The 27,134-nt window shown below is 42.5% G+C and overlaps 1 protein-coding gene across 1 annotated transcript in view; it reads left to right on the plus strand.

Annotated features, from left to right (window-relative positions):
• Positions 1-27,134, plus strand: part of LOC112264001 (tyrosine-protein kinase receptor UFO-like) — a 35,480-nt gene that overhangs the window by 5,204 nt on the left and 3,142 nt on the right. The window contains exons 3-12 of the mRNA XM_042296581.1: positions 5,003-5,018; positions 6,297-6,307; positions 8,170-8,261; positions 15,638-15,733; positions 15,998-16,075; positions 16,427-16,519; positions 18,583-18,704; positions 20,574-20,683; positions 21,323-21,482; positions 24,622-24,758. Coding sequence (XP_042152515.1) covers positions 5,003-5,018; positions 6,297-6,307; positions 8,170-8,261; positions 15,638-15,733; positions 15,998-16,075; positions 16,427-16,519; positions 18,583-18,704; positions 20,574-20,683; positions 21,323-21,482; positions 24,622-24,758 — 915 coding nt within the window. The remainder of the gene's footprint in view (positions 1-5,002; positions 5,019-6,296; positions 6,308-8,169; positions 8,262-15,637; positions 15,734-15,997; positions 16,076-16,426; positions 16,520-18,582; positions 18,705-20,573; positions 20,684-21,322; positions 21,483-24,621; positions 24,759-27,134) is intronic.

The raw sequence follows: 27,134 nt of genomic DNA on the forward strand, positions 1-27,134 counted from the left end.
CACTACACACACTACACTACACTACACTACACACTACACTACACTACACACTACACTACACACTACACTACACACTACACTACACACTACACACTACACTACACACTACACTACACTACACACTGCACACTACACTACACACTACACTACACACTTCACTACACACTGCACTACACACTGCACACACTACACTACACACTACACTACACACTGCACACACTACACTACACACTACACTACACACTACACACTGCACACACTACACTACACACTGCACACACTACACTACACACTGCACTACACACTACACACTACACTACACACTGCACACACTACACTACACACTGCACACACTACACACTGCACACTACACTACACACTACACTACACACTGCACACACTACACTACACACTACACTACACACTGCACACACTACACTACACACTACACTACACACTGCACACTACACTACACACTACACTACACACTGCACACACTACACTACACACTACACTACACACTACACTACACACTGCACACACTACACTACACACTACACTACACACTGCACACACTACACTACACACTACACTACACACACTACACTACACACACTACACACACACACTAAACACTACACACACACCAAACACTACACACACACACTATACACTACAAACTACACACACTACACACACTAAAGACACGCAGTCTACTAATAGTGTCATCGAGTTTTTCTGACCACATAGTTGTCCTTCTCCTTCTGTTTCTCTGAGACTGTGGTCTCCCATGAACCTCATACTTTTCCTTCTCCTAAGAAAAGGGAAGCAAGAGAGAAAGGAGAAGTATAAACTAAATTGAGAAGGAAGGCGGAGTAGAGGGGAGGAGGGGGATGAAGAGGGAGGAGGGGGAGGAGAGAGGAGGTGGGAGAGGGGAGGAGAGGGAGAGGGGAGGAGGGGGATGGAGAGGGGAGGAGGGAGATGGAGAAGGGAGGAGGGGGATGGAGAAGGGAGGAGGGGAATGGAGAGGAGAGAAGGGGGAGATGGGAGGAGAAGGGAGAGGAGAGGAGGGGGAGAGGAGAGGAGGGGGAGAGGGGAGGAGGGGGAAGAGGAGGGGGAGATGGGAGGAGGGGGAGAGGAGAGGAGAGGAGGGGGAGAGGAGAGGAGGGGGAGATGGGAGGAGGGGAGAGAGGAGAGGAGAGGGGGGGAGATGGGAGGAGGGGGAAAGGGGAGGAGGGGGAGAGGAGAGGAGGGGGAGATGGGAGGAGGGGGAGAGGAGAGGAGGGGAGAGAGGAGAGGAGGGGGAGAGGGGAGGAGGGGGAGAGGAGAGGAGGGGGAGATGGGAGGAGGGGGAGAGGAGAGGAGGGGAGAGAGGAGAGGAGGGGGGAGAGGAGAGGAGGGGGAAACGGGAGGAGGGGGAGAGGAGAGGAGAGGAGGGGGGGAGAGGCGTGTCATTCATATTTAGAAGCAGTAACAGAACCGGGAGTATCTCTGGTAATAGAACCAGACTACTATACACCCTGGACTACGCAACAAGGAGAATGAGAGAGGAAGAGGGAGATGGTTGAGGGATGACCAGGGATGTTCTCTGTTTAGTGAGTCCTCCAGATCAGGCAGCAGGGATGACCAGGGATGTTCTCTGTTTTGTGAGTCCTCCAGATCAGAGGCAGTAGGGATGACCAGGGATGTTCTCTGTTTAGTGAGTCCTCCAGATCAGAGGCAGTAGGGATGACCAGGGATGTTCTCTGTTTAGTGAGTCCTCCAGATCAGAGGCAGTAGGGATGACCAGGGATGTTCTCTGTTTAGTGAGTCCTCCAGATCAGAGGCAGTAGGGATGACCAGGGATGTTCTCTGTTTAGTGAGTCCTCCAGATCAGAGGCAGTAGGGATGACCAGGGATGTTCTCTGTTTAGTGAGTCCTCCAGATCAGAGGCAGTAGGGATGACCAGGGATGTTCTCTGTTTAGTGAGTCCTCCAGATCAGAGGCAGTAGGGATGACCAGGGATGTTCTCTGTTTAGTGAGTCCTCCAGATCAGAGGCAGTAGGGATGACCAGGGATGTTCTCTGTTTAGTGAGTCCTCCAGATCAGAGGCAGTAGGGATGACCAGGGATGTTCTCTGTTTAGTGAGTCCTCCAGATCAGAGGCAGTAGGGACGACCAGGGATGTTCTCTGTTTAGTGAGTCCTCCAGATCAGAGGCAGCAGGGATGACCAGGGATGTTCTCTGTTTAGTGAGTCCTCCAGATCAGAGGCAGCAGGGATGACCAGGGATGTTCTCTGTTTAGTGAGTCCTCCAGATCAGAGGCAGCAGGGATGACCAGGGATGTTCTCTGTTTAGTGAGTCCTCCAGATCAGAGGCAGTAGGGATGACCAGGGATGTTCTCTGTTTTGTGAGTCCTCCAGATCAGAGGCAGTAGGGATGACCAGGGATGTTCTCTGTTTAGTGAGTCCTCCAGATCAGAGGCAGTAGAGATGACCAGGGATGTTCTCTGTTTAGTGAGTCCACCATATCAGAGGCAGTAGGGATGACCAGGGATGTTCTCTGTTTAGTGAGTCCTCCAGATCAGAGGCAGCAGGGATGACCAGGGATGTTCTCTGTTTAGTGAGTCCTCCAGATCAGAGGCAGTAGGGATGACCAGGGATGTTCTCTGTTCACTGAGTCCTCCAGATCAGAGGCAGTAGGGATGACCAGGGATGTTCTCTGTTCAGTGAGTCCTCCAGATCAGAGGCAGTAGGGATGACCAGGGATGTTCTCTGTTTTGTGAGTCCTCCAGATTAGAGGCAGTAGGGATGACCAGGGATGTTCTCTGTTCACTGAGTCCTCCAGATTAGAGGCAGTAGGGATGACCAGGGATGTTCTCTGTTCACTGAGTCCTCCAGATTAGAGGCAGTAGGGATGACCAGGGATGTTCTCTGTTTAGTGAGTCCTCCAGATCAGAGGCAGTAGGGATGACCAGGGATGTTCTCTGTTTAGTGAGTCCTCCAGATCAGAGGCAGTAGGGATGACCAGGGATGTTCTCTGTTTAGTGAGTCTGTCAGATCAGAGGGAGTAGGGATGTCCAGGGATATTCTCTGTTTAGTGAGTCTGTCAGATCAGAGGGAGTAGGGATGACCAGGGATGTTCTCTGTTTAGTGAGTCCTCCAGATCAGAGGCAGTAGGGATGACCAGGGATACTCTGTTTAGTGAGTCCTCCAGATCAGAGGCAGTAGGGATGACCAGGGATGTTCTCTGTTTAGTGAGTCCTCCAGATCAGAGGCAGCAGGGATGACCAGGGATGTTCTCTGTTTAGTGAGTCCTCCAGATCAGAGGCAGTAGGGATGACCAGGGATGTTCTCTGTTTAGTGAGTCCTCCAGATCAGAGGCAGTAGGGATGACCAGGGATGTTCTCTGTTTAGTGAGTCCTCCAGATCAGAGGCAGTAGGGATGACCAGGGATGTTCTCTGTTTAGTGAGTCCTCCAGATCAGAGGCAGCAGGGATGACCAGGGATGTTCTCTGTTTAGTGAGTCCTCCAGATCAGAGGCAGTAGGGATGACCAGGGATGTTCTCTGTTTAGTGAGTCCTCCAGATCAGAGGCAGCAGGGATGACCAGGGATGTTCTCTGTTTAGTGAGTCCTCCAGATCAGAGGCAGTAGGGATGACCAGGGATGTTCTCTGTTTAGTGAGTCCTCCAGATCAGAGGCAGTAGGGATGACCAGGGATGTTCTCTGTTTAGTGAGTCCTCCAGATCAGAGGCAGTGGGGATGACCAGGGATGTTCCCTGTTTAGTGAGTCCACCATATCAGAGGCAGTAGGGATGACCAGGGATGTTCTCTGTTTAGTGAGTCCTCCAGATCAGAGGCAGCAGGGATGACCAGGGATGTTCTCTGTTTAGTGAGTCCTCCAGATCAGAGGCAGTAGGGATGACCAGGGATGTTCTCTGTTTTGTGAGTCCTCCAGATCAGAGGCAGTAGGGATGACCAGGGATGTTCTCTGTTTAGTGAGTCTGTCAGATCAGAGGCAGTAGGGATGGACCAGGGATGTTCTCTGTTTAGTGAGTCCTCCAGATCAGAGGCAGTAGGGATGACCAGGGATGTTCTCTGTTTAGTGAGTCCTCCAGATCAGAGGCAGTAGGGATGACCAGGGATGTTCTCTGTTTAGTGAGTCCTCCAGATCAGAGGCAGTAGGGATGACCAGGGATGTTCTCTGTTTAGTGAGTCCTCCAGATCAGAGACAGTAGGGATGACCAGGGATGTTCTCTGTTCAGTGAGTCCTCCAGATCAGAGACAGCAGGGATGACCAGGGAAGTTCTCTGATAAGTGCAAATTGGACCATTTTAAGGCCTGCTAAGGATTCAAAATGTAACTACTTTTAGGTGTCAGGGAAAATGTATGGCAGTAAAAATGACAGGGATGTTTCTTTAGTGAATCCTCCAGATGAAATAAAAGTAAATGTTGTCAAAAATATAAACAGTAAAATAAAACAGAGAGGCAGGGATGACCAGGGAGTTAACACAAAATAAATCAAATAAACTATACACCCTGGTCTCTACTAAACCCTGGTATCTCTATAACCCCTAACGGGTACACCCTGGTCTCTACTATAACCCTGGTCTCTACTATAACCCCCATAGTACTATACATTGGTCTCTACTAAAAGTACACCCTGTTGTCAACTATATAACCCTGGTCTCTACTAAACACCCTGGTCTCTACTAGTAAATAACACAAAATAAACCAAATAAACTATACACCCTGGTCTCTACTATACACCCTGGTCTCTACTATAACCCCATAGTAAACTATACACCCTGGTCTCTACTATACACCCTGGTCTCTACTATACACCCTGGTCTCTACTATACACCCTGGTCTCTACTATACACCCTGGTATCTACTATACACCCTGGTCTCTACTATACACCCTGGTCTCTACTATAACCCTGGTCTAGTAAACTATACACCCTGGTCTCTACTATACACCCTGGTCTCTACTATACACCCTGGTCTCTACTATAACCCCATAGTAAACTATACACCCTGGTATCTACTATACACCCCCATAGTAAACCTGGTCTCTACTATACACCCTGGTATCTACTATACACCCTGGTCTCTACTATACACCCTGGTCTCTACTATACACCCTGGTCTCTACTATACACCCTGGTCTCTACTATAACCCCCATAGTAAACTATACACCCTGGTCTCTACTATACACCCTGGTCTCTACTATACACCCTGGTATCTACTATAACCCCCATAGTAAACTATACACCTGGTCTCTACTATACACCCTGGTCTCTACTATAACCCCATAGTAAACTATACACCCTGGTCTCTACTATACACCCTGGTCTCTACTATACACCCTGGTATCTACTATACACCCTGGTCTCTACTATAACCCCCATAGTAAACTATACACCCTGGTCTCTACTATACACCCTGGTATCTACTATACACCCCCATAGTATCTACTATACACCCTGGTATCTACTATACACCCTGGTCTCTACTATAACTAGTAAACTATACACCCTGGTCTCTACTATACACCCTGGTCTCTACTATAACCCCCATGGTAAACTATACACCCTGGTCTCTACTATACACCCTGGTCTCTACTATACACCCTGGTCTCTACTATACACCCTGGTATCTACTAAACCCCCATAGTAAACTATACACCCTGGTCTCTACTATACACCCTGGTCTCTACTATACACCCTGGTATCTACTATACACCCTGGTCTCTACTATAACCCCCATAGTAAACTATACACCCTGGTCTCTACTATACACCCTGTCTCTACTATACACCCTGGTATCTACTATAACCCCCATAGTAAACTACACACCCTGGTCTCTGCTATACACCCCTCACTGACACACAAGTGCATTCACACAACACCCCACACACACACACATACACACAAACACATTCCTCCAACACACTACAACAACCCCATATTAAACACACCCTGGTATCTACTATACACCCTGGTCAGACACCCACACCTACATACACAGATCACTACAACCTGGTCACTAAACAGACACACATAAACAGACACCCTGGTCTCTACTATACACCCTGCCTCTACTATACACCCTAGCACTACTTCTCCCTAGAAACTCTGTCCTATCACCCTGGAACCACATGACTATCCCCCTGGTCTCCTACCCTCCCCCAGATCCCTCTTACCAGCCGCTCTAAACTATACTGGTGGTATCTTGTCATGGTCGATCTGTTACACCCTGGCGCTAGCAGTCCTAATGGCAGTGTACTATGGCCAATACACCCTGGTCTCTACTAGACACGCTTTGGGTGAGTAGACTCTATAACCCCAGGCGGAGTGTATGTGTGTGTCTACTATGTGTGTGTGTGTGTGTGTGTGGTGTGTGTGTACACCCTGTGTGTGTGTGTACACCCTGGTATCTGTATGTCTACATGTACCCCTGGGTCTCTACTATACACCTGGTATCTACTATACACCCTGGTATCTCTAAGACAATGTCATGGGTCTCTACTATACACCAGGTCTCTACTATACACCCTGGTCTCTATAAACTGGTATTCTATAACATATTAAACTATACACCCTGGTCTCTACTATACACCCTGTGTATCTACTATAGACCCTGTGTGTCTACTATAACCCCCTGGAGAGTCTATAACCCATCTGGTCTCTATAACACCCTGGTCTCTACTATACACCCTGTCTCTACTATACACCCTGGTATCTCTATAACCCCCATAGTAAACTACCTCTGCTATAACCCCATTGAGAGTCTATAACCCCCATCTGGAGAGTCTATAACACATCTGGAGATTCATAACCCACTGGAGAGTCTATAACCCATCACATTCACAACAACACACATCTGCAGACATAACACACAGACACACACACACAAACAGACACACACAAACAGACACACATAGAGTCTACAGACCCATCTGGAGAGTCTATAACCCACCTGGAGAGTCTATAACCCATCTGAAACTCTGTCCTTCTCCCATCAAGGAACCAGTCTATCCCCCCCTCTGGAGATCCCTCTTAACCCATCTGGAGTGGTGGTATGTTGTCCCATCTGTTGCCGAGCTATAACCCATCTGGAGAGTCTATAACCCATCTGGAGAGTCTAGTCTCCCATCTGGAGTGTCTATGTAACCCATCTGGAGAGTCTATAACCCATCTGGAGAGTCTGTAACCCATCTGTGAGTCTGTAACCCATCTGGAGAGTCTATAAATGTCATCTGGAGAGCTAAAAAACCATCTGGTTTATCTCTTGTGTCAGCGTGCATTCTAACCCTGTGAACGACTGTTATAAAACTGGATCTGACATATTAGAGAACCTACATCTGTGTTTGTGCATCTGGCCCAGATGTCTGGAGAGTCTATAACCCATCTGGAGAGTCTATAACCCATCTGGAGAGTCTATAACCCCTCTGGAGAGTCTATAACCCATCTGGAGTGTCTATGTAACCCATCTGGAGAGTCTATAACCCATCTGGAGAGTCTATAACCCATCTGGAGAGTCTATAACCCACCTGGAGAGTCTATAACCCATCTGGAGAGTCTATAACCCATCTGGAGAGTCTGTAACCCATCTGGAGAGTCTATACCCCATCTGGAGACTCTAGAACCCATCTGGAGACTCTAGAACCCATTTGAAGATTCTATAACACATTTGGAGAGGCTAGAACCGTTTTGGAGACTCTAGAACCCACTTGGAGACTCTATAACTGATCTGGAGACTCTAAACCAATTTGGAGACTCTAAAACCACACTGGAGATTCTAGAACCCATTTAGAGACTCTGGAACCAATCTGTTTTGGTCAGACTCAGATTCCTTCATAATACAGAAATGTACTTCTTCAGCTGTGTTTGTCCATCTGACTACAGGTGTGACAACTGATTTATGTTTCTATGTGTGTGTGTGTGTGTGTGTGTGTGTGTGTGTGTGTGTGTGTGTGTGTGTGTGTGTGTGTGTGTGTGTGTGTGTGTGTGTGTGTATACGTTTGTGTGTGTGTGTATACGTTTGTGTGTGTGTATACGTGTGTGTGTGTGTGTGTTTGTGTGTGTGTGTGTGTGTGTGTGTGTGTGTGTGTGTGTGTGTTTGTGTGTGTGTGTGTGTGTGCATGCGTGCATATACGTTTGTGTGTGTGTGTGTGTGTGTTAACAGGGAAGTGTTTGAGCCCATGATGGAGAGTGGAGAGCTGGTGGTGAGGTACAGAGCACGACGTACATACAGCCGCAGGACCACTGAGGCCACATGTGAGTCCCTCTGTCTCTCCATACCTGATCCTAGATCCTACCTACCTGATCCTAGAGCAGTGGAAGATGGGCGTTTCTCTACATGTCCTTACATGTAACTGACCTCAGGATATGTATAGCTAGATGGATAGAGTCTCCCTGTCAACTTGCCTGTTTTTCTCTGACACCAGAGATGGAAGCAAGCCTGCCCCAACACATACTCATCTATTGATAGAAACAGTCCAAGTCCAACATACTGCATACAGTATACTGTCTCACCTATACAATACTACGTACCTACTGTATACTGTATCACCTATACAATACTACGTACCTACTGTATCACCTATACAATAATACTTACCTACTGTATACTGTATCATCTATACAATACTACATACATACTGTATACTGTATCATCTATACAATACTACATACTGTATACTGTATCATCTATACAATACTACATACATACTGTATACTGTATCATCTATACAATACTACATACCTACTGTATACTGTATCATCTATACAATACTACGTACCTACTGTATACTGTATCACCTATACAATACTACGTACCTACTGTTTACTGTATCACCTATACAATACTACGTACCTACTGTATACTGTATCACCTATACAATACTACGTACCTACTGTCTACTGTATCACCTATACAATACTACATACCTACTGTATCACCTATACAATAGTACATACCTACTGTATACTGTATCACCTATACAATACTACATACCTACTGTATACTGTATCACCTATACAACACTACATACCTACTGTATACTGTATCATCTATACAATACTACATACCTACTGTATACTGTATCATCTATACAATACTGCATACCTACTGTATACTGTATCATCTATACAATACTACATACCTACTGTATACTGTATCACCTATACAATACTACGTACCTACTGTATACTGTATCACCTATACAATACTACGTACCTACTGTATACTGTATCACCTATACAATACTACGTACCTACTGTATACTGTATCACCTATACAATACTACATACCTACTGTATCACCTATACAATGCTACGTACCTACTGTCTACTGTATCACCTATACAATACTACATACCTACTGTATCACCTATAAAATAGTACATACCTACTGTATACTGTATCACCTATACAATACTACATACCTACTGTATCACCTATACAATACTACATACCTACTGTATCACCTATACAATACTACATACCTACTATATCACCTATACAATACTACATACCTACTGTATACTGTATCACCTATACAATACTACATACCTACTGTATCACCTATACAATACTACATACCTACTGTATACTGTATCACCTATACAACACTACATACCTACTGTATACTGTATCATCTATACAATACTACATACCTACTGTATACTGTATCATCTATACAATACTACATACCTACTGTATACTGTATCTCCTATACAATACTACATAACTACTGTATCACCTATACAATACTACATGCCTACTGTATCACCTATACAATACTACATACCTACTGTATACTGTATCACCTATACAATACTACATACCTACTGTATACTGTATCACCTATACAATACTACATACCTACTGTATACTGTATCACCTATACAATACTACATATCTACTGTATCACCTATACAATACTACGTACCTACTGTATACTGTATCACCTATACAATACTACATACCTACTGTACACTGTATCACCTATACAATACTACATAACTACTGTATCACCTATACAATACTACATAACTACTGTATCACCTATACAATACTACATACCTACTGTATCACCTATACAATACTACATACCTACTGTATACTGTATAACCTATACAATACTACATACCTACTGTATCACCTATACAATATTACACACATACTGTATACTGTATCACCTATACAATACTACATACCTACTGTATACTGTATCACCTATACAACACTACATACCTACTGTATACTGTATCATCTATACAATACTACATACCTACTGTATACTGTATCATCTATACAATACTACATACCTACTGTATACTGTATCTCCTATACAATACTACATAACTACTGTATCACCTATACAATACTACATGCCTACTGTATCACCTATACAATACTACATACCTACTGTATACTGTATCACCTATACAATACTACATACCTACTGTATACTGTATCACCTATACAATACTACATACCTACTGTATACTGTATCACCTATACAATACTACATATCTACTGTATCACCTATACAATACTACGTACCTACTGTATACTGTATCACCTATACAATACTACATACCTACTGTACACTGTATCACCTATACAATACTACATAACTACTGTATCACCTATACAATACTACATAACTACTGTATCACCTATACAATACTACATACCTACTGTATCACCTATACAATACTACATACCTACTGTATACTGTATAACCTATACAATACTACATACCTACTGTATCACCTATACAATATTACACACATACTGTATACTGTATCACCTATACAATACTACATACCTACTGTATACTGTATCACCTATACAATACTACATGTCTACTGTATCACCTATACAATACTACGTACCTACTGTATACTGTATCACCTATACAATACTACATACCTACTGTATACTGTATCAGCTATACAATACTACATACCTACTGTATACTTAACCATCTTTACAATACTACATACATACTGTATACTATACACTACTACATACATACTGTATACTAAACCACCTATACAATACTACATTCATATTGTATATCATACAATACTACATATATACTGAATACTATACCACCTATATAATACTACATACATACTGTATACTATACCACCTATAAAATACTACATACATACTGTATACTATATAATACTATGTTCATACTGTATACTATACCACCTATACATTACTACATTCATATTGTATACTACACAATACTACACGCATACTGAATACTATACCACCTATAAAATACTACATACATACTGTATACTATATAATACTACGTACATACTGTATACTATACCACCTATACATTACTACATTCATATTGTATACCATACAATACTACACACATACTGAATACTATACCACCTATAAAATACTACATACATATTGTATACTATATAATACTATGTACATACTGTATACTATACCACCTATACATTACTACATTCATATTGTATACCATACAATACCACACACATACTGAATACTATACCACCTAAACAATACTACATACATACTGTATGCTGTACCTGTATAGTGTTTACCCTCTTTGCCTGTGCCTGGCCTAACACAGTACTTCAGTGTCCTATAGAGGAGCGTTGATGAGGACAGTATCATAACCAGGGTCTGTTTTTAGCTGAATCCACCCAGAGATAAGCTGAGCTTAGCATCAATACATTAATAACACCCCTCTACAGCCAAGTACCATTCAATAGAGCACAGTACAATAGAGTACAGTATAGTACAGTAAAGTAGAGTAGACTACAGTAGAGTACAGTAGAGTAGACTACAGTACAGTAGACTACAGTACAGTAGAGTAGACTACAGTACAGTAGAGTACAGTAGAAAACAGTACCCTGGAGTACAGTAGAGTACAGTAGAGTAGAGTACAGTAAAACAGAGTACCCTAGAGTACAGTAGAGTACAGTACAGTAAAACAGAGTACCCTAGAGTACAGTAAAATAGAGTACCCTAGAGTACAGTTGAGTACAGTACAGTAAAACAGAGTACCCTAGAGTACAGTAAAATAGAGTACCCTAGAGTACAGTTGAGTACAGTAGAATAGAGTACAGTAAAACAGAGTACAGTAGAGTACAGTAGAGTAGAGTACAGTAAAACAGAGTACCCTAGATTACAGTAGAGTACAGTAAAGTAGAGTACAGTAAAACAGAGTACCCTAGAGTACATTAGAGTAGAGTACAGTAAAACAGAGTACATTAGAGTACAATAGAGTACAGTACAGTATAGAAGAGAACAGTATAGTAGAGTACAGTACTGTGCAGTATAGTATAGTACAGTATTATAGTGTACAGTACAGTACAGTAGAGTGCAGTACAGTACAGTATAGTAGAGTACAGTACAGTAGAGTAGAGTACATTAGAATACAGTACACTACAGTAGAGTACACTGCAGTAGAGTACAGTAGAGTACAGTACAGTAGATAGAGTAAAGCGCAGTAGAGTACAGTACATTAGAGTACAGTAGAGTACAGTACAGTAGAGTACATTAGAGTACAGTACACTACAGTAGAGTACACTGCAGTAGAGTACAGTAGAGTACAGTACAGTAGATAGAGTAAAGCGCAGTAGAGTACAGTACATTAGAGTACAGTAGAGTACAGTACAGTAGAGTACATTAGAGTACAGTACACTACAGTACAATACACTACAGTAGAGTACAGTGCAGTAGATAGAGTACAGTACAGTAGAGTACAGTAAAGTACAGTAGAGTACAGCACAGTACACTACAGTAGAGTAGAGTACAGTAGAGTACAGTACAGTACGATACAGTACAGTAGAGTACAGTACAGTAGAGCACAGTACAGTAGACTACATTAGAGTACAGTAGAGTAGACTACAGTAGAGTACAGTACAGTAGAGTAGACTACAGTAGAGCACAGTACAGTAGAGTACAGTACAGTAGAGTACAGTAGAGTACATTAGAGTACAGTACACTACAGTAGAGTACAGTAGAGTACAGTACAGTAGAGTACAGTACACTACAGTAGAGTACAGTAGAGTACATTAGAGTACACTACAGTAGAGTAGAGTACAGTAAAGTACATTAGAGTACAGTAAAGTACATTAGAGTACAGTAGAGTACACTAGAGTACAGTACAGTAGAGTACAGTACAGTAGAGTACAGTAAAGTACATTAGAGTACAGTAGAGCACACTAGAGTACAGTACAGTAGAGTACAGTAGAGTACAGTAGAGCACACGAGAGTACGGTACAGTAGAGTACAGTAGAGTACAGTACAGTAGAGTACAGTAAAGTACAGTAGAGTACAGTAGAGTACAGTACACTACAATAGAGTACAGTAGAGTACAGTAGAGTACCATCAGTCTCGTATGCCAACAGTACTCACCAGTTATTACATGGTACCTTCTGATCTGATTACAGTCAGACAGCTGTTCCAGTGTAGACGTTCAGGAGGAGAGCTAGATAGGCGAACTCATTCACTGAGAAGATGGCATCACTCATACATTCTAATAGTGTATTTCTATCCTGCAGTCTCAGAGTGTGGGTTCTGCTTCTCTGTTTCACCTCATACCTGTACACTCAGGTGCGTGTGTCTTTGTGTGTGTGGGTGTGTGTGTGTCTTTGTGTGTGTGGGTGTGTGTGTGTGTGTCTTTGTGTGTGTGGGTGTGTCTTTGTGTGTGTGGGTGTGTGTGTGTCTTTGTGTGTGTGGGTGTGTGTGTGTGTGTGTTTTTGTGTGTGTGTGTGTCTTTGTGTGTGTGTGTGCGTGCGCGTGCGTGTGTGTTTGTGCATGTTTTGTATGAATACCAGTACATACAGAGTCATTTTACACAAAGGCAACGTTTCGTCCTGCTATTGTCCCTGTTGTTGTCTCCTTTCATCATGTCTCAACACACAGGACAGACAAAGGGACCAGAGAACGAGAGACAAACACAGAGTGTAAAACGAGAGGAGCTGAGGGAGAGGGAGAGAGAATTAGTATGGAGAGAGAGGGGTAGGGGAATAGGGTGTGTGTGTGTGTGTGTGTGTGTGTGTGTGTGTGTGTGTGTGTGTGTGTGTGTGTGTGTGTGTGTGAGAGGTGGGATTAGAGCTCCTTTACTCTTGTTTACCTCTGAAGATCCCAACAGCCCCGGGAACGGCTCCAGACAGCTAGTTTCAGTCACAATCATCCTAGATTCCATGTTAACATGTCGGGGGACGGAGGATATTGTTGTCTGACAAACACGTGGCAACATCTGGCCTCCCTCCCTCCCTCCCTCACTCTGTCTCTCTCTCTCCTCTTCTCCCTCCCTCCCTCCCTCCCTCCCTCCCTCCCTCCCTCCCTCCCTCCCTCCCTCTCTCTCTCCCTCTCTCTCTCTCTCTCTCTCTCTCTCTCTCTCGCTCTCTTCTTCTCTCTCTCTCTCTCTCTCTCTCTTTCTCTCCTTCTCTTTCTCCCTCCCTCCCTCCTTCTCAACATCTTGGTCCAGATGTGAAAACAGCATCTGTCATGTGACGTACAGTCTCCACGCTATCACTAGACACAAACATAGACACACGCACGCACGCACACATACACACACACACACACACACACACACACACACACACACACACACACACACTGCTGTTAGGGTTCAGCCAGCTGGGGACAAGGCTATCTGGAGAAACTCAACTCTTATGATCTCATATCCTGGTTGCTCTCCAAAACTTTTATACTTGGAATGATGTCACCTGGTAATGAACAGAGCGAGAGAGAGAGAGAGAGAGAGACAGAAAGAAAGAGAGAGAGAGACATAAAGAGAGAGAGAGACATAAAGAGAGAGAGAGAGAAAGAGGGAGAGGGAGAGAGAGAAAAAGAGAGAGAGACAGAAAGAGAGAGACAGAAAGAGAGAGACAGAAAGAGAGAGAGAGAGAGAGAGAGGAGAGAGAGAGAGAGAGAGAAAGGGGGAGAGAGAGAGGGAGAGAAAGAGAGAGAGAGAGAGAGAGAGAGAGAAAGGGAGAGAGGGAGAGAGGGAGAGAAAGAGAGAGAGAGAGATTAGTACTGTAGACTACTTTATCACTGACCTCAACCCAGAGTCTCTCAGAGCCTTCACAGTCAGCCCACTGACACCCCTATTAGCTCACAGCTCACATTATGAGGCATCAAAGCCAGAGGATCTGAATAATATTTTATGTGTTGTTGTTTATGTGTTGTTGTTTTTGTGTGTTGTTGTTTATGTGGTGGTGTTTATGTGTTGTTTATGTGGTGTTGTTTGTGTGTTGTTGTTTATGTGGTGTTGTTGTTTATGTGTTGTTGTTTATGTGGTGTTGTTGTTTATGTGTTTATGTGGTGTTGTTTATGTGTTGTTGTTTATGTGGTGTTGTTGTTTATGTGTTTATGTGGTGTTGTTTATGTGTTGTTTATGTGTTGTTGTTTATGTGTTGTTGTTTGTGTGTTGTTGTTTATGTGGTGTTGTTTGTGTGTTGTTGTTTATGTGGTGTTGTTTATGTGTTGTTGTTTATGTGGTGTTGTTTATGTGTTGTTGTTTATGTGGTGTTGTTTGTGTGTTGTTGTTTATGTTGTTGTTGTGTATGTGGTGGTGTTTATGTGGTGTTGTTAATGTGTTGTTGTTTATGTGTTGTTGTTGTCCTCCTCAGTGAACACCCTTGGCATCAGTGATGAGCTGAAACATAAGCTGCAGGATGTGATGGTGGACAGACACAAGCTAACCCTGGGAAAGACTCTGGGAGAGGGTGAGCGTGTTTCTAGATCCTGTCGTGGTGCAACACAGGGTGAATGTGTGTCCATCGAATTGCCTTGTTACTAGCAAAACCGTTCAGGCAACTAACTGATACAGAGGCACACACTGACCTTGTCCTGGGTTCAAGGCCTGCGGGGAGATACAAACGGAAAAATAAGGAGTACATTGACCTGAGAAAAGTCAAAGGGTATAAAATCTGCTGTCGAACAATGTCCCCTTTGTAAATGGAAATGGCTGCTGGTCTGTGTGTCTACAGGAGAGTTTGGCTCTGTGATGGAGGGAGCGTTAACGCATGAGGAGTCTGTTCTCAAAGTGGCTGTGAAGACCATGAAGAGTAAGTTCACTATGACACAACTACAGTGTAAGCAGCACATAGACTAGTCACACTTTCCTGCTTCTGTGACACCCTACTTTTGACAGTAACGTGCACTACTTTTGACAGTAAAGTGCACTACTTTTGACACCCTACTATTGTTACACTACTTTTGACAGTAACGTGCACTACTTTTGACAGTAACGTGCACTACTTTTGACAGTAACGTGCACTACTTTTGACAGTAACGTGCACTACTTTTGACAGTAACGTGCACTACTTTTGACAGTAACGTGCACTACTTTTGTCCAGAGCCCCGAGTGCACTACATAGGAGATGAGTCCCAGTTCTCACCCATCTCTCCTCCTCTAGTTGCCATCTGTACCCGCACTGAGATGGAAGACTTCCTGACAGAAGCTGCCTGTATGAAGGAGTTTGACCATCAGAACGTCATGAGACTGCTAGGTGAGACTGGACCAAACAACTGGGCTTGAGTGCATGTACAGGGCATTCAGGTAGTATTCACAGCCCTGCCCTTTCCCCACAGTTTGATATGTTACAGCCTTATTCTAAAATGGATTCAATTAATGTGTTTCCTCATCAATCTACACACAACACCCCATAATGACATCAAAATACCCCATAATGACATCACAATACCCCATAATGACATCACAATACCCCATAATGACGTCACAATACCCCATAATGACATCACAATACCCCATAATGACATCACAATACCCCATAATGACATCACAATACCCCATAATGACATCACAATACCCCATAATGACATCACAATACCCCATAATGACATCACAATACCCCATAATCACAATACCCCATAAGACATCACAATACCCCATAATGACATCACAATACCCCATAATGAGATCACAATACCCCATAATGACATCACAATACCCCATAATGACATCAAAATAATCCATAATGACATCACAATACCCCATAATGAGATCACAATACCCCCATAATGACATCACAATACCCCATAATGACATCACAATACCCTATAATGACATCACAATACCCCATAATGACATCACAATACCCCATAATGACATCACAAATGACATCACAATACCCCATAATGACATCACAATACCCCATAATGACATCACAATACCCCATAATGACATCACAATACCCCATAATGACATCAAAATGACCCCATAATGTCATCACAATACCCCATAATGACATCACAATACCCCATAATGACATCACAATACCCCATAATGACATCACAATACCCCATAATGAGATCACAATACCCCATAATGACATCACAATACCCCATAATGACATCAAAATACCCCATAATGACATCACAATACCCCATAATGAGATCACAATACCCCATAATGAGATCACAATACCCCATAATGACATCACAATACCCCATAATGACATCACAATACCCCATAATGACATCACAATACCCCATAATGACATCACAATACCCCATAATGACATCACAATACCCTATAATGACATCACAATACCCCATAATGACATCACAATACCCCATAATGACATCACAATACCCCATAATGACATCACAATACCCCATAATGACATCACAATACCCCATAATGACATCACAATACCCCATAATGACATCACAATACCCCATAATGACATCACAATACCCTATAATGACATCACAATACCCCATAATGACATCACAATACCCCATAATGAGATCACAATACCCCATAATGAGATCACAATACCCCATAATGACATCACAATACCCCATAATGACATCACAATACCCCATAATGACATCACAATACCCCATAATGACATCACAATACCCCATAATGACATCACAATACCCCATAATGAGATCACAATACCCCATAATGACATCACAATACCCCATAATGACATCACAATACCCCATAATGACATCACAATACCCCATAATGACATCACAATACCCCATAATGACATCACAATACCCCATAATGACATCACAATACCCCATAATGACATCACAATACCCCATAATGACATCACAATACCCCATAATGACATCACAATACCCCATAATGACATCACAATACCCCATAATGACATCACAATACCCCATAATGACATCACAATACCCCATAATGACAAAGTGAAAACAGGTTTTTTAGACATTTTTGCAAATGTATAAATATATATATATATATAGATGTAAAAAAAACTGAAATATCTTATTTACATAAGTATTCAGACCCTTTGCTATGAGAATCTAAATTTAGCTCAGCTGCATCCTGTTTCCATTGAACATCCTTGAGATGTTTTTACAACTTGATTGGAGTCCACCTGTGGTAAATTCAATTGATTGAACATGATTTGGAAAGGCACACACCTGTCTATATAAGGTCCCACAGTTGACAGTGCATGTCAGAGCAAAAACCTCTGAGTACTTTCCAAATGCACTGTATGTGTATGTGTGTGTGGCCCCTGGAGAGAGTGTGACTGTCCCTCTGTCTGTCTGTGTGTCCCAGGTGTGTGTCTACAGACAGTAGAGAGTGAAGGTTACCCCTCCCCTGTGGTCATCCTGCCCTTTATGAAACACGGAGACCTACACAGCTACCTGCTCTACTCACGCCTTGGAGACTGCCCCGTGGTGAGCACGCACACACACACACAGGGGAGGAGAACTATCTCTTACTGATCAACTTCACTATCAGCTCTTCTTAAGGGAGGACATGTTCATTTGGAAGATAGAGACTACACACAGACTAGTGTTGATAAACACTACACTATGACTCTGTACAGACCAGTGTAATAAACACTAAACTATGACTCTGTACAGACCAGTGTAATAAACACTAAACTATGAATCTGTACAGACTAGTGTTGAGAAACACTGGGCCTTATCCAAACTAGAGTTCCTAGCAAATGTTGAAATGTTGCAGGATTTAGGAAATGGTCCAAAAACACTCTAGTGTAGAAGTTGACGTCCAAGCCTCCCTCTGGGACTAGGGTGGACTGCACCACTCTGTCTGCTATGGAGGGAACGGACTATACCACTCTGTCTGCTATGGGGGAACAGACTATACCACTCTGTCTGCTATGGGGGAACAGACTATACCACTCTGTCTGCTATGGGGGAACATACTATACTACTCTCTCTGCTATGGGGAGAACAGACTATACCACTATGCTTGCTATGGGGAGAACAGACTATTCCACTAGTATAAATATAATATATATATATAATATCATCTCTATGTCACATGGTTCAGTCCTGGAAACATAAGAGTCTCTGTCAGACAGAGGAGTATGTCGCCCTCTAGTGTACTGAAAACAAACATGCAGGTCTACCCTTTATGTGGGGGGCTGGCTTTGGGCTACAGGCTAGAAACCCTACAGGCCCCCCTTCACCTAAACCCTCGGCTCTCAGGCTATGCTCAAACCCTACAGGCTATGCTCAAACCCTACAGGCTATGCTCAAACCCTACAGGCTATGCTCAAACCCTACAGGCTATGCTCAAACCCTACACCCCCCTAACCTGAGCACCCTCACCCCAACCTGAGCACTCTGACACCTCTGGTCTCAAGGGCCGTCCCTTCGTAAGTCAATAGTAGTTGCACTAGTCTTTTCCCACTGACTTTTCTGATATCTTCTTTATGGAGGGAAAACATGCCTTAGTGTGTGTGATATGTGGCTGTCTCACCAAGTTATCTTCAAGATGAATGCATTAACTGTAAATCTCTGTGGATTAGACTGTCTGCTAAATGACTAACGTGTCAATGTCGATGTCAATTTTTTCTATAAAACCTTCAGATAGAAATATAAATATGTTGTGTAGAACAGCCATGTATCTCTGACATTAAGGGATCCTGGCAGGTCTATTCTTAGTATTTCTACCTGTAGCACAACTGAACCCTGGCAGTAAAACATTTGAATAATCCTTGTCTCTCTGTGTTGTCCTCCAGTACAAATAATCTCTCTCTCTCTCTCTGTCTCTTTGTCTCTCCTTCTCTCCCTGTCTCTCTGTCTCTTTGTCTCTTTGTCTCTCTCTGTCTCTCTGTCTCTCCCTGTCTCTCTGTCTCTCTCTGTCTCTTTGTCTCTCTTTGTCTCTTTGTCTCTCCCTGTCTCTCCCTGTCTCTTTATCTCTCCCTGTCTCTTATCTCTCTCTCTGTCTCTCTGTCTCTCTGTCTCTCTGTCTTTCCCTCTGTCTCTCTGTCTCTCTATCTCCCTCTGTCTCTTTGTCTCTCCCTGTCTCTCTATCTCTCTTTGTCTCTCTGTCTCTTTGTCTCTCTATCTCTCCTGTCTTTGTCTCTCTCTGTCTCTCTGTCGATCTCTCTCTCTCCTTGTCTTTGTCTCTCTCTGTCGATCTCTCTCTCTGTCTCATTGTCTCTCTGTCTCATTGACTCTCTGTCCATCTCTCTCTCTCTGTCTCTCTCAGTATCTGCTGTTAATTACCCTCCTGAACCCTGACAGTGGTACGCTGTAATAACACCTGTCTCCCTCTCTATCATCCTGCAGTACCTGCCGTCTCAGATGCTGGTGAAGTTCATGGTGGATATCGCCAAGGGGATGGAGTATCTCAGCAGAAACAACTTCATCCACAGAGACCTGGCTGCAAGGAACTGCATGTAATAACCAGCACTGTTGCTACCTATCAGTATCGCTATCTCTAGGCTAGGTTTCTCTGTTTCTATCTCTCTTTCACTATCACTCTCTTTAAAAAAATATTGTTGCCTTCACTCTCTCTCTGTGTTCCAGGCTGAACCCATCTCTCTCTGTCTCTCTCTCTCTCTCTCTCCTGCTCTCTCTCTCTCTCTCTCTCTGTCTCTCTCTCTGTCTCTCTCTCTCTCTCTTGCTCTCTCTCTGTCTCTCTCTCTCTGTCTCTCTCTGTCTCTCCTGCTCTCTCTCTGTCTCTCTTTCTGTCTCTCTCTCTGTCTCTCCTGCTCTCTCTCTCTGCTCTCTCTCTGTCTCTCTCTGTCTCTCTCTGTCTCTCTTTCTGTCTCTCTCTCTGTCTCTCCTGCTCTCTCTCTGTCTCTCTCTCTGTCTCTCTCTGTCTCTCCTGCTCTCTCTCTGTGTTCCAGGCTGAACCCAGCTCTCTCACCCTCTCTCTCTCTCTGTCTCTCTCTCTCTTTCTCCTGCTCTCCCTCTGTCTCTCTCTCTCTCTGTCTCTCTGTCCCTCTGTCTCTCTCTCTCTGTCTCTCTGTCTCTCTCTCTCTCTCTCTCTGTGTTCCAGGCTGAACCCATGTATTTCTCTCTGTGTGTTCCAGGCTGAATGAGAACATGAATGTGTGTGTTGCTGACTTCGGCCTTTCTAAAAAGATATATAACGGAGACTACTACCGCCAGGGTCGCATCTCTAAGATGCCCGTCAAATGGATCGCCATCGAGAGCCTGGCAGACCGCGTCTACACCACCAAGAGCGATGTGGTGAGTCTAATGCATGTAGTGGTGTGTATATAGTGGTGTGTATATAGTGGTGTGTATATAGTGGTGTGTTTATAGTGGTGTGTTTATAGTGGTGTGTTTATAGTGTTGTGTATATAGTGGTGTGTATATAGTGGTGTGTATAATGTATATAGTGGTGTGTTTTCTAGTGGTGTGTATAATGTATGTAGTGGTGTGTTTATAGGGGTGTGTATATAGTGGTGTGTATATAGTGGTGTGTTTATAGTGGTGTGTTTATAGTGTTGTGTATATAGTGGTGTGTATAATGTATATAGTGGTGTGTTTTCTAGTGGTGTGTATAATGTATATAGTGGTGTGTATAATGTATGTAGTGGTGTGTATATAGTGGTGTGTATAATGTATGTAGTGGTGTGTATATAGTGGTGTGTATAATGTATATAGTGGTGTGTTTTCTAGTGGTGTGTATAATGTATGTAGTGGTGTGTTTTCTAGTGGTGTGTATAATGTATGTAGTGGTGTGTATATAGTGGTGTGTTTTCTAGTGGTGTGTATAATGTATGTAGTGGTGTGTATTTTTTTTATTTTACCAGGCAAGTCCGTTAAGAACAAATTCTAATTTTCAATGACGGCCTAGGAACAGTGGGTTAACTGCCTGTTCACGGGCAGAACGACAGATTTGTACCTTGTCAGCTCAGGGGTTTGAACTTGCAACCTTCCGGTTACTAGTCCAACGCTCTAACCACTAGGCTACCCTGCCACCCCAATGAAAAGGGTATGTGTATGTAGTGGTGTGTATATAGTGGTGTGTATGTAGTGGTGTGTATATAGTGGTGTGTATATAGGGGTGTGTATATAGGGGTGTGTATATAGTGGTGTGGTGTGTATATAGTGGTGTGTATATAGTGGTGTGTATATAGTGGTGTGTGTGTGTAGTGGTGTGTATATAGTGTGTGTATATGGTGGTGTGTATGTAGGGGTGTGTATATAGTGGTGTGTATGTAGTGGTGTGTATATAGGGGTGTGTATATAGTGGTGTGTATATAGGGGTGTGTATATAGTGGTGTGTGTGTAGTGTGTGTGTATATAGTAGTGTGTATATAGGGGTGTGTATGTAGTGGTGTGTATATAGGGGTGTGTATATAGTGGTGTGTGTGTAGTGGTGTGTGTATATAGGGGTGTGTATATAGTGGTGTGTATGTAGTGGTGTGTATATAGTGGTGTGTATATAATGGTGTGTGTGTAGTGTTGTGTGTGTAGTGGTGTGGTGTGTATATAGTGGTGTGTATATAGTGGTGTGTATATAGGGGTGTGTATATAGTGGTGTGTGTAGTGGTGTGTGTGTAGTGGTGTGTATATAGTGGTGTGTATATAGTGGTGTGTATATAGGGGTGTGTATATAGTGGTGTGTGTGTGTATATAGTGGTGTGTGTGTAGTGGTGTGTATATAGGGGTGTATATAGTGGTGTGGTGTGTATATAGTGGTGTGTATGTAGTGGTGTGTAGTAGTGGTGTGTATATAGTGGTGTGTATATAGGGGTGTGTATATAGTGGTGTGTATATAGGGGCGTGTATATAGTGGTGTGTGTAGTGGTGTGTATATAGGGGTGTGTATATAGTGGTGTGTATGTAGTGGTGTGTATATAATGGTGTGTATATAGTGGTGTGAGTGTAGTGGTGTGTATATAGTAGTGTGTATATAGTGGTGTGTATTTAGGGGTGTGTATATAGTGGTGTGTGTGTAGTGGTGTGTGTGTGTAGTGGTGTGTATATAGGGGTGTGTATATAGTGGTGTGTATGTAGTGGTGTGTATATAGTGGTGTGTATATAATGGTGTGTGTGTAGTGTTGTGTGTGTAGTGGTGTGGTGTGTATATAGGGGTGTGTATATAGTGGTGTGTGTGTAGTGGTGTGTGTGTAGTGGTGTGTATATAGTGGTGTGTATATAGGGGTGTGTATATAGTGGTGTGTGTGTAGTGGTGTGTATATAGGGGTGTATATAGTGGTGTGGTGTGTATATAGTGGTGTGTATGTAGTGGTGTGTGTAGTGGTGTGTATATAGTGGTGTGTATATAGGGGTGTGTATATAGTGGTGTGTATATAGGGGTGTGTATATAGTGGTGTGTGTGTAGTGGTGTGTATATAGGGGTGTGTATATAGTGGTGTGTATGTAGTGGTGTGTATATAATGGTGTGTATATAGTGGTGTGTGTGTAGTGGTGTGTATATAGTAGTGTGTATATAGTGGTGTGTATATAGGGGTGTGTATATAGTGGTGTGTGTGTAGTGGTGTGTGTGTAGTGGTGTGTATATAGGGGTGTGTATATAGTGGTGTGTGTGTGTATATAGTGGTGTGTGTGTAGTGGTGTGTATATAGTGGTGTGTATATAGTGGTGTGTATATAGGGGTGTGTATATAGTGGTGTGTGTATAGGGGTGTGTATATAGGTGTGTGTATATAGTGGTGTGTGTGTATAGGGGCGTGTATATAGGGGTGTGCTCATAGTGGTGTGCATGTGTGTGCATACAAATTTATTTTTTCTCAGCACCAGTCCTATAAAGCCTAACCTCTTTGGTGTGTTGTCTATGAGAGGAATTAGGCTTAGGCGAACATGTCAGTGTTTTGATATGTTCACAGGCATAGCTGCTGTTTTCCTAATGTGGATTTGTGTTTGTGTAATGTGTGAGACTGAGGCTCCTCTGACCCCCTCTCTCTCCTCTCTCTGACTCGCTCTCTCTCGCTCCTCTCTCTGACACTCTCTCCTCTCTCACTCTCTCCTCTCTCTCTCACTCTCTCCTCTCTCTCTCCTCTCTCTCCCTCCCTCCTCTCTGACTCTCTCTCCCTTCTCTCCTCTGACCCTCTCTCACTCTCTCCTCTCTCCCTCTCTCCTCTCTCTGACCCTCTCTCCCTCTCTTCATTCTCTGATCCTCTCTCCCTCTCTCCTCTCTCTGACCCTCTCTCCTCTCTCTGATCCTCTCTCCCTTCTCTCCTCTGACCCTCTCTCCCTCCTCTCTCTGACCCTCTCTCTCACTCCCTAATTTCTCTGACCCTCTCTCCCTCTCTCCTCTCTCTGACCCTCTCTCTCCATCCATTCCTCCCTCCTTTCTCTCCCTACCTCACTTCCCCTCTCTCTCCCTCCCTCCCCCTCTCTCCCTCTCTCTACAGTGGTCATTTGGCGTGACCATGTGGGAGATAGCATCGCGCGGCCAGACTCCGTACCCAGGTGTGGAGAACAGTGAGATATATGACTACCTGAGACAAGGAAACCGTCTCAAACAACCTCCAGACTGTCTGGACAGCATGTGAGTGGATCAATACTAGTTTTTCTTCTTACAACAGACCTGGGTCAATATACTGTAAATAAAAACAGACCTGGGTCAATATACTGTAAATAAAAACAGACCTGGGTCAATATACTGTAAATAAAAACAGACCTGGGTCAATATACTGTATATAAAAACAGACCTGGGTCAATATACTGTATATAAAAACAGACCTGGGTCAATATACTGTAAATAAAAACAGACCTGGGTCAATATACTGTATATAAAAACAGACCTGGGTCAATATACTGTAAATAAAAACAGACCTGGGTCAATATACTGTAAATAAAAACAGACCTGGGTCAATATACTGTATATAAAAACAGACCTGGGTCAATATACTGTAAATAAAAACAGACCTGGGTCAATATACTGTATATAAAAACAGACCTGGGTCAATATACTGTAAATAAAAACAGACCTGGGTCAATATACTGTAAATAAAAACAGACCTGGGTCAATATACTGTATATAAAAACAGACCTGGGTCAATATACTGTATATAAAAACAGACCTGGGTCAATATACTGTATATAAAAACAGACCTGGGTCAATATACTGTATATAAAAACAGACCTGGGTCAATATACTGTATATAACAACAGACCTGGGTCAATATACTGTATATAAAAACAGACCTGGGTCAATATACTGTATATAAAACAGACCTGGGTCAATATACTGTAAATAAAAACAGACCTGGGTCAATATACTGTATATAAAAACAGACCTGGGTCAATATACTGTATATAAAAACAGACCTGGGTCAATATACTGTAAATAAAAACAGACCTGGGTCAATATACTGTAAATAAAAACAGACCTGGGTCAATATACTGTATATAAAAACAGACCTGGGTCAATATACTGTAAATAAAAACAGACCTGGGTCAATATACTGTAAATAAAAACAGACCTGGGTCAATATACTGTATATAAAAACAGACCTGGGTCAATATACTGTAAATAAAAACAGACCTGGGTCAATATACTGTATATAAAAACAGACCTGGGTCAATATACTGTAAATAAAAACAGACCTGGGTCAATATACTGTATATAAAAACAGACCTGGGTCAATATACTGTATATAAAAACAGACCTGGGTCAATATACTGTAAATAAAAACAGACCTGGGTCAATATACTGTAAATAAAAACAGACCTGGGTCAATATACTGTATATATAAAAACAGACCTGGGTCAATATACTGTATATAAAAACAGACCTGGGTCAATATACTGTATATAAAAACAGACCTGGGTCAATATACTGTATATAAAAACAGACCTGGGTCAATATACTGTAAATAAAAACAGACCTGGGTCAATATACTGTAAATAAAAACAGACCTGGGTCAATATACTGTATATAAAAACAGACCTGGGTCAATATACTGTATATAAAAACAGACCTGGGTCAATATACTGTAAATAAAAACAGACCTGGGTCAATATACTGTATATAAAAACAGACTTGGGTCAATATACTGTATATAAAAACAGACCTGGGTCAATATACTGTAAATAAAAACAGACCTGGGTCAATATCCTGTAAATAAAAACAGACCTGGGTCAATATACTGTAAATAAAAACAGACCTGGGTCAATATACTGTATATAAAAACAGACCTGGGTCAATATACTGTAAATAAAAACAGACCTGGGTCAATATACTGTATATAAAAACAGACCTGGGTCAATATACTGTATATAAAAACAGACCTGGGTCAATATACTGTATATAAAAACAGACCTGGGTCAATATACTGTAAATAAAAACAGACCTGGGTCAATATACTGTAAATAAAAACAGACCTGGGTCAATATACTGTAAATAAAAACAGACCTGGGTCAATATACTGTAAATAAAAACAGACCTGGGTCAATATACTGTATATAAAAACAGACCTGGGTCAATATACTGTAAATAAAAACAGACCTGGGTCAATATACTGTATATAAAAACAGACCTGGGTCAATATACTGTAAATAAAAGCAGACCTGGGTCAATATACTGTATATAAAAACAGACCTGGGTCAATATACTGTAAATAAAAACAGACCTGGGTCAATATACTGTATATAAAAACAGACCTGGGTCAATATACTGTATATAAAAACAGACCTGGGTCAATATACTGTATATAAAAACAGACCTGGGTCAATATACTGTAAATAAAAACAGGCCTGGGTCAATATACTGTAAATAAAAACAGACCTGGGTCAATATACTGTATATAAAAACAGACCTGGGTCAATATACTGTATATAAAAACAGACCTGGGTCAATATACTGTATATAAAAACAGACCTGGGTCAATATACTGTAAATAAAAACAGACCTGGGTCAATA

The sequence above is a fragment of the Oncorhynchus tshawytscha genome, linkage group LG14 (assembly GCF_018296145.1).
Source record: "Oncorhynchus tshawytscha isolate Ot180627B linkage group LG14, Otsh_v2.0, whole genome shotgun sequence".
NCBI lineage: Eukaryota > Metazoa > Chordata > Actinopteri > Salmoniformes > Salmonidae > Oncorhynchus > Oncorhynchus tshawytscha.